The following is an 8660-nucleotide window of genomic DNA, read 5'->3' on the forward strand; positions in this document are numbered from 1 at the left end:
TACTTAGATTTTTAAAAGGGAGATTTACGTTGCTGCAATTGGAATCATGATCTCCACTTATGCAGCTTGTGAAATGGAATAACTGTTTGTGAAAAGATAGCTGAATGCAGTAAAAATTCATGGAAATTAAATAAGAGGTAAACAGGTTAAAACAATTTACAAGGTTGAACATATAAGGATCTTTTCAGTGCGCAAGTTTTAGCAATTTGTCAACTTGACATGTATTTACTTTTCCAAAAATTATCAAAATTATTGTTAGTTAAGTGATATGTATATTTCACATTTTTGCACATATGTACGTATCCGCTTATATACTAAATGCGTATATTTTATATACCTTTGAGGGTGGGGTATGTACATAAGTATGTGAGTATGAAATAAATACTGTTTATACTGTTTTTATTATACGCATCGTTGTAAATCTTGAAGGTAAGTTATACCTTCCATTGGCGAGAGGGGTAGTAATCACAAGTAAAAACGAGAATTTCTGTAACTTTCCTCTACATGAATGGATATTATATTTTTCAAGGGAGAAAAAAACAGTGGAAGCAGTCAAAATAAGTTTTGGGCGTAAAAGTAACGTGAGACATTCATCACCAAGAATTCTCGGCAAGATTTATTCTTGCTGTGCAATCGTTCTAGTACTTAAAAAGTGGTGGACGTGTTGCAGGCGGTGAAATTGGAGAAAAGTTTATTAATATGTTAGTTTGATTTCCTTTCTTTCAAAGCATAAACCAGACCTACATATAAAAACCTTGGGTAAATAAAAATTGAGAAAATTCGTATTGAGTTATCCAAATCCTTATAGGTTTGGAATAAACTAGCCGTCTTTCATCCGAGTTTGGTAAATCAGTGGTAGATTGCTTTAAATTTCTTGTACATATATACAGATACACACTTCTAAATTATTAATGAAAAAGTACGTATTATTATTTATCTCATGTACGTTTAACTAAAAGTTGTAATTTAATTCAAAAAGAGGAAACGGGATCAAATTTGTCAGCATAGGATTTATATTCCGTTTCGTTAAGTATGGTGGTATACGTGTAACCCTACATATGACATATCGTCGGACTAACTCTAAAACCACGTAAGTGCATTCGCTTCTTAATTCCAAATCCACCTATGTGCAGTAAGTAGTTAATTCTAAATCCACCTAAGTGCAGTCAATAGTTAATTCTAAATCCACCTAAGTGCACAAGAAAAACGGGGAAAAAGACCTAACTGCAATTCCAAAATTATACGGAGTTTATTAATTATGCAAATCATACTATGAGCTGTAATATGAAAGTTTTTGGCAGATGAGGCTAGTGCTGCGAAAACGTTTGAAATTTAAAAACCACAGGTTCAGGGGGTGTGGTTCTTGCGCCTATTTTAAACTTAAAAAAGACCTGGCTGGTAACCTATCTTTTTATCAGTCCCATAAGGAAATTCTAAAAACGGGATAAATTAAAAATTCACTCCCTCAGGGGGTGTGGTTCTCGGCGCCTAAATTAAGCTTAATAAAGACTATCAACCATATAATCTATCTTTTTTCTATCGGAATTAGATGAACGGTTCAGGATATTAAAAACTGTGAAACAAAATCTTTAGGGGGTGTGCCCAGAAGCATGCTATTTAACTTTACGAATGTTTCTAATCCGATTTATACTTTGTCAGTACAATTAAATATGCTATGCCATGAATTTATGAAACTTAATTTAGCGGCCAAGAACCACACCCATTGAGGGTGTGGTTTTAAATTTCGAATATTTCATTGGGGTTCTTTTGGTTGAAAAAAGACATATTGCATGCTAGATAGTCTATATTAGGCTTAATTTAGGCGCAAGAACCACACCCCCTGAACCTGTGGTACGTTGGAGACACTACTTCTGTCCTCATAATTCCCTTCAACTTGCGTTAGAATTATTTAATCCACTCGCAGCTACGCGTGGCGACATCCTTTCACACAAAGAGCGAATGACGCATGATTAAACTTACATAATTTGACCTGGGATCATCATGCAGTTCGCCAAAATCTGGCTAATCTATTTAAGAATCCATTCTGAAAATCTTGATAAGTTCTGTTGAATAATGACAAAGATATTCCGTGGAGAGATGGGTCTTCGACAGTTTAAGATTTAAATCTCACAATCAGCTCTTGTTAGGGCCCAATTAATTTATGTATGAAAGTATATGTGTAGATGGAAGTTATCCATTCTTGACAATAAATTCCAGCCCAATATTTATTACTGCGGTACAGCACTTGTCCATGATAAAAAATATTCAAGTATATGGTTTTATCACTTACATCAAATTGATTGCTTACTTTTGCATACAGGAAAGGTAAAGGATTCCCCGCACCAGCCCGAAATACAAATATGTTAGTGAGCATAAAACGTTTGCATTCATCAAGCAAGGATTTGCATTGCATTCTTAATATTTTTCCATTGTTTCATACCACTACCAGATTTAATTTCATATCAAGCCAAAAGGTCACAGAAATTAAGAAAGTAAGTAAAATCACAAATACTTTAAAAACTAATGTAAATAATAAAACGGAATGGGTTTGGTTTTGTATATTTTACATATGCACCATTTATGTATGTACATTACATATCTGTGTTATTGATTTGATTGGTAATAGTTGTTCTTTGGGTGTGTTCTCCTTTATAGGTCGGGGTGATGGGGGTGATACTTTATATAAATGGGGACCCAAGGTAAGGTGTTGTTAGTGAGAAGTAACTAACAGAGAAGATATTTGACAAGATGCTTTTCAAAACAGGTTTGTAAATCTACACCCAGCAGTATCAACGACAATGGATAAAGTAACTGCTCTGAACGGCAAAATTGCAAATTTTTCAAAGGTTTCGCCATTTCTAATGGATTTGACATTTACTGATAGTATAATTGTGTCATTTATGATGGAAACTATTAATTTTTAAGTTAAATTGAGAAATTTACTAGACAAATATTAGTTTACATTTCAATTGCAGATTTTGACTCGGGACTATGGCAAGGCATCATCCAGATTTAGTTTTCTGTCGGAAGCAGCCCGGAGTTGGTACGATTGTTTCAATTATTGATAAGTTTGCTGGCCAGGTTTAATGATGAAGAAAATTTTAAATTAGCGATTGGACGTCTTTGTGAGAAGCATGATGGACATTGCGTCATTTGTGACTCGTTGGTCAAGCCATGCACCATGGTGAGAATATGCGACGAGTGCAATTACGGATCGTATCAAGGGCGCTGTGTGATTTGTGGAGGACCAGGAATATCGGATGCGTATTACTGCAAGGAATGCACTATTCTAGAGAAAGATGTAAGTTTTGCAATTTGTAGGAAATCAGATATGGGTTGTGATTTTAATGCAATGAACTTAAATTTAATTATTTTTATTTCACAATTTGTAGCGGGATGGCTGCCCGAAAATTGTTAACTTGGGAAGTTCCAAAACGGACTTATTTTACGAGAGAAAGAAGTATGGATTTAAGAAGAGATAGAAAAGTGGATTGAATTGTTATCCAAGAACAAGCATTAATAATCAAAACGTTATTCACAAAAGCTACAATGCTACAAAATTTTGGTACTTGCCAAGCCCGATGGATATTCAATAAATGTGCATACAACGTATACAAACAGAAATAAGTCCAACTGAAAGTGCGGTGATAAAAATTATTTTTATTAATTTTGTATATAAAAAGTCTCTCCTTATTCAGCAGATCACTCATAAAAGCAGTATATTTAGGTAATGGACGATCACATTAAGTAATGCTTTTATATCTTTTTGAAACATATCAGATCATGCTGCAATTCTTTGAGGTCCTTTGTTTGACATAGCTTTGAACAATAGCTAACTCTTTTGCAAAGTCTGCATTTTAGCTCACTTTTACCCTTGCCACAATAGCGGCACCTGTCGACATCACGAATTTGAGGATGTTTGATCAGTAAATTAGGGTCGTCCAGACGAATCGCCCATTTGCCATCGGTCATTAATCTGTGGTATGGATTCACAATAGTGAAAGCGCACCCATACCCAATTTCATCATGAGAAGCGTCAACATGAGGATAATTGTAGATATATACACGTTCAAGGTCACCTGAATTGATAAAATTCAAAATCGTTTTAGATTTTGACCAGTATAATCGCAATGAGTCTTTAAACTAATATCAAAAGACATACACACACACCAGTATCTGTAAATCATCTAATTTTGCAAATCGTAATATCTTAGGGTTAATACGCATAACATACCATTTTCGTCCTCAACTATCAAATGAATTGAAGTCATAAATCCTATAATTGCGTCTTCAACAACTTTCACTTTAATAGCAAATCCTTCATATATCTTATCCTTATCAGATTTGTCCATATCTTTGAAAGCTATTGGTTTAAGACCAATGAGATTTGGGGAAGCCACCGGAAACAATTTTGCTGGATTAGTTGTTATAGACAGAGTTATTTTCGGTATTTGTTCCTTTGCTTGTTTTACACTCGTTCGATGTTCGATAATGATATCCGACTTCGAAATAGGAGCTAGTCCCCCTGATTTGTACGATAAGCCTAGAATTTTGCACCTGAGCTCTCTCTTCCTCTCGATACCATTCGGATCAGTGTCATAATCTTTGACCATCACGAATTCCCTCATTGCGGAATTTTGCAACTCTTGGTCTAATTCGTGTTCAAACTGTTCGACTGAAAACCCCTTCAGCACATTTATTCCCGAAAAAAGCTCACGCAGAGTTATGTTCATGGTGTTATATTTTAGACAATACGTATACCACACTGTCGCCAAGGTACGTGATCCAAAATAAAAATAATGCAAGGTAAGGCTCTCCATCGCACGAACCAAACCTAGCAAAGATCCTACTTTGAAATATCCGATGGCTCGCTCGAAATCGACGGGAATATCTGGAAGGGCCTCTCCTTGGGAGAAAAGGAGACCTAAGTTGTTTGCAGAAAATCCGTTACCATTTCGAAGTGCTTTAATGTACCACTCACAAGCCTGAAATACAAACAAGTGTAAGTAAGGCATGTCCCAAAAGTAACTTAACAGTACAAAATGGCCCATTTTAAATGGGACGATACATTCCGAACCCGCGAAAATATAAAATTTAAATTTATGGCATTCGAAAGACGAATGATGGTAGTCGAAGTCACCACGATCGGGCTTCAATGAACAAAATGCGGAGTTGTGAAAGTGAGAACTCTCCGTTTTTCACCGACACAAAAGTGTGTCTGGGCGAATTAAAAAAAATACAGGACAATTTGATTGCTGAAAGGGCGTCACAATTCACAATCTACCACATTATTAGAAAGTATAAGAAAACTGCTGAAATAAAATTTAAGCACATTTTAGGCCACACCCCCGTGAAATCCCCACCCCCCAAAGGAGTACGTTGGGTTTGTACAACTTTCATCATGCATGCTACCAAATCCATTAGCAATTCTGCTCAACAGTTATGCATAGAAATTGATCCTTCTACCGTGTTCCGAATTGAACCCCGTAAACAAGGTTTCACTACTCACACAAACCTGAAATTTCCCAATTATGTGGAGGATCAAGAAAAATTAACAATAACTGGTTTTCGAACAGTGCACAAAAAATGCTTGTAGAAATTACAGGTCATTGACGATGTCACAAGGTCACATTTGACCCGTCTCAATTTCCGAGAGGCAACTTTTTCCATGCATTAAATCATAATGAAGTGGATTATGAACAGATATTAAAGAAAATAACAAAATCTCCCAAAACTGCTTAATTTTTCAAGCCAAGGATGAGTTTGGGAATATTTTGGAACCCCACAAATCAGGGGTGTATATGACCACAACGTGTAACCGCAGGAGTTTGTAGAAAAATGGTTATTACCCTTCATACATAAACAAGAGAAAACAGAAGATGTTTTATTTTGGTCGGACTTATCAACGTGTGTGAATGCAAACTTGTCACCAGCTAGTTTGAGGAAAAAAAGGCTGAAAATGGTCCTAAATAAATCAAGCCACTAAATGTCTCTCAATCTCGCGGGATTGGAAAGTTTTGGTTTGCCTCCGAATAACAATACTCTAATCGAGGTCAGGAGTCATGTTGAAAAATGTTGAAAAAAAGTTTTAAAGTAATTCGAACAAAATTTTGAAAACTGTTGCGGAGAAAGTGGGAAAAGCGTTCATAATTCCAAAATAATTCGCTCAATCCGATACAAAAGGGCCAGAAAAGCCATGAGTGGCTTTACTGACTGGTAAAAGCCTTAAGCATTCTAGATAAATTTTGCATTCTAGGTTGTACCAAGTACTTTTAATTTTATACGAGTTTTAAAACTGTTCAGTTACTTTCTGGGCATATTATATAACGAAATACATAAAATGTAAAAACTTGACGATTTATTTAAATAAATTGCATCCTGTGTAATATTTAATTACTGTAATAATTCCTTCCCTAACCTGTTTGTAATTTCGTCTCACAACCCCACCAGTTTGATACGTTAAACCAAGCATGTGCTGTGCTTCAGCGACGCCAAGTTTCCTAAGCTTTAGTCCCGAACCAGGAACGTACTCCATCAGTCGGGGTTGCTCTGCAGCTTTGAGTGTTAACTGATATGCAAGTCTTCGGCCGTTAATAAACCAAGATTGTACATTCCTTCTGCATTTCCTTGACTTGCTGCTTTGGAAAAAAGCTTCGCTGCTTTTTTGTAATTTTGAGGATAATCTTTTGCTCCTTTTGCGTATTTATGAGCCTCTTGACATATAAAAGTTGTAGCGCCAGCTCGGCATAGGGCCTTCTGCATTTCATTCCTAAATGGAATGTTTCCAAAGCCAAGCCTCGATGTCCGATCTTCCATCTCGGCAACAGTCGGTGGGAGTTTGGTAGGGTCCAAATGTTCTTCGCGTTTTTGTTTAGCGATCATGTGGATACAATAGTTTTTAGCGAAGAGACATGTTTGATACGCTGGATCGTACTTGAGGGAAATCTCATAGTTAAGTAAAGCTTGTTGAAATTTGTTCAGTTTCTCATAGCACAATCCCAGCCTGTAGTACCCCTTTCCCCACTGAGGTTGCAGGTTAATACAGCATTTCGCATCAGTTTTGGCCTCCGAGTAGAATTTTACTTGACAAAAACCTGCCGACCGGTTCGAGTAGAGGATGGACAAACTCTTGGAGTCAATATTTTCCACTTCAATTGCTTCAGTGTACAGCTTGATGGCTTTCCAAAAATTTCCTTGTCCGAAGCAAGTGTTTCCTTCGTCTTTTAACTGCATCACCTTGGCCAGCATTCCGCTCTCCACTTCTGATCCAGAAAGTTTAATTGTGGTGGAGCTAAGGTCGTCTTCTTTCAAGCCATATTTGGACAGGATTTGTATGGCTGATGTCCAATGTGCTTGGAAAGTTTGGTCATCCAGTTGTGTATTTCCCAGGTGTGACAATTCGTTGCGGATTTCTCTCAACTTTTCAAAATCGCCTTGATGAGGATGTATAGCTTTAGTATATTCGTGAATCGCTTTGATGGAATCCATAAGAAGTAGTAAATCCCACATGTTTATGTTGCCTGAGTCGAGAAATTTTCTCTGAATTTTTTGACTCCTCTTGTAAAGTCCAGAACCCATAGTCTGAACGAATTGATGCCCAAAACTTGGCGCATTTTTCCAAGGCGAACGTCCAGCATCGTGCCAGAGGGACGCGAAAATCTCGCGAAATTTTTGCGCGGCGTCATCATTTATTAGGCGATGAAGTTTGAAATAATTCTCGTGCAGGGAGAGTAAGGGATTATCCACCATCTATGCAAGAATACATATGGTTAAGTAATTTAGTTTCTAATTAAAAACCATTTCAAATCGTTTTAAAATTACCCTGATTTTAGTTGTTCCGTTTGGTAATGCTTAATTTGTTAAGGGTGTGCACCTCCTGTGTAAAAATATATCCATGCGTAGTAAATGTTGTGCGAGGAGTATATGAAATAGACAAATTGCATTGATTTTTGAAGAAAATAATTTCTGTAAATCAACTTTAAAATGTTCAAGAACAACGCTATATTTATTTATGATTGAATAAATACCTGAACATAAATTGCTTAGTTCTTCATTATTAGGATAACAGCTGAAAAATGTGGTGTGATTAAGAGTAAATATCTGTAAATGCACGTAATGAGTTAAAAGATAAGCATAACCTCGAAGTACTGAACAGACGTATATATGTTATTATGTTGATTGATTAATGTTTGTGTATTGTCTGGACATGGTCATTATTGCTTATTTTACGGATACAAATTAAGAGTTGGTTGTGTTTTGTAACTGAAGTACAGCATACAGTATGCAAAATAATTTGAGTGACTGAAGAGTATTGAACTTACAGTGTATCAAACAATTGAGTGCACGTTGACGTTTTTTTAATTACGATATGATGCCGTGTACTTAGAGCTTCTATACTCCGCATGCATTTGTATAAACTCATAGCCGAATAATTCCGCGTCGCCGATTTTTAAGGTCACCGAAAGGTCAAGGGTCAGAATTATTTTAGCAATTATTAACCATAATATAACCATATTAACCATATATTCAATGTTTATATGGTTTTGTATATTTCAATTGTTTGAATTTCGCCACGGTCACGATTTTAGGCCTCAAAACCATTTTTGGCGAAAAATTCCTATGGGCGGCAAAAAAATCGTACACGGTCGTACGATAGCTCA

The 8660-nt window shown here is 36.2% G+C and overlaps 3 protein-coding genes across 6 annotated transcripts; 1 reads left to right on the plus strand and 2 right to left on the minus strand.

Moving 5' to 3' along the window:
* The first annotated feature begins 638 nt into the window (after positions 1–638).
* On the plus strand, positions 639–3627 carry LOC110859445 (PHD finger-like domain-containing protein 5A). Of its 4 annotated transcripts, XM_022108408.2 has the most exons (6): positions 2369–2492; positions 2656–2699; positions 2765–2846; positions 2976–3043; positions 3111–3301; positions 3393–3627. In XM_022108408.2, exons 4-6 carry the CDS (start codon positions 2992–2994, stop codon positions 3480–3482), a joined length of 333 nt encoding a protein of 110 aa, XP_021964100.1. In that variant the 5' UTR covers positions 2369–2492; positions 2656–2699; positions 2765–2846; positions 2976–2991; the 3' UTR covers positions 3483–3627. The 4 variants fall into 4 exon arrangements, with proteins under 4 accessions (XP_035701939.1, XP_021964100.1, XP_035701938.1 ...); XM_035846046.1 differs by lacking the exons at positions 3111–3301; positions 3393–3627 and adding exons at positions 639–1090; positions 2321–2362 and having other exon boundaries at positions 2450–2492; positions 2765–2982; XM_035846045.1 differs by lacking the exon at positions 2765–2846.
* Positions 3628–3647: 20 nt separating this feature from the next.
* Positions 3648–6544, minus strand: LOC118433797. The gene is made up of 3 exons (XM_035846043.1): positions 6419–6544; positions 4235–4985; positions 3648–4079 (listed from the first exon to the last, which is right to left on the minus strand). The coding sequence occupies exons 1-3, from the start codon at positions 6533–6535 to the stop codon at positions 3757–3759; spliced, it is 1191 nt and encodes a 396-aa protein (XP_035701936.1). The 5' UTR covers positions 6536–6544; the 3' UTR covers positions 3648–3756.
* On the minus strand, positions 6536–8340 carry LOC118433798 (stress-induced-phosphoprotein 1-like). The gene is made up of 3 exons (XM_035846044.1): positions 8028–8340; positions 7822–7876; positions 6536–7749 (listed from the first exon to the last, which is right to left on the minus strand). The coding sequence occupies exon 3, from the start codon at positions 7747–7749 to the stop codon at positions 6565–6567; it is 1185 nt and encodes a 394-aa protein (XP_035701937.1). The 5' UTR covers positions 7822–7876; positions 8028–8340; the 3' UTR covers positions 6536–6564.
* Positions 8341–8660: the final 320 nt, after the last annotated feature.

Source organism: Folsomia candida, unplaced genomic scaffold (assembly GCF_002217175.1).
Source record: "Folsomia candida strain VU population unplaced genomic scaffold, ASM221717v1 Fcan01_Sc001, whole genome shotgun sequence".
NCBI classification, from domain to species: Eukaryota; Metazoa; Arthropoda; class Collembola; order Entomobryomorpha; family Isotomidae; genus Folsomia; species Folsomia candida.

Coding starts and splice junctions, on each gene's coding strand:
- LOC118433798 (XM_035846044.1), bottom strand. CDS start 7,749: ATGGTGGATAATCCCTTACTCTCCCTGCACGAGAATTATTTCAAACTT.
- LOC110859445 (XM_022108408.2), top strand. CDS start 2,992: ATGGCAAGGCATCATCCAGATTTAGTTTTCTGTCGGAAGCAGCCCGGA. Junction 3,044..3,110: donor TCGGAAGCAGCCCGGAGTTG/GTACGATTGTTT, acceptor ATTTTAAATTAG/CGATTGGACGTCTTTGTGAG. Junction 3,302..3,392: donor GCACTATTCTAGAGAAAGAT/GTAAGTTTTGCA, acceptor CACAATTTGTAG/CGGGATGGCTGCCCGAAAAT.
- LOC118433797 (XM_035846043.1), bottom strand. CDS start 6,535: ATGGAGTACGTTCCTGGTTCGGGACTAAAGCTTAGGAAACTTGGCGTC. Junction 4,986..6,418: donor TGAGACGAAATTACAAACAG/GTTAGGGAAGGA, acceptor TTTGTATTTCAG/GCTTGTGAGTGGTACATTAA. Junction 4,080..4,234: donor GATAGTTGAGGACGAAAATG/GTATGTTATGCG, acceptor TTATCAATTCAG/GTGACCTTGAACGTGTATAT.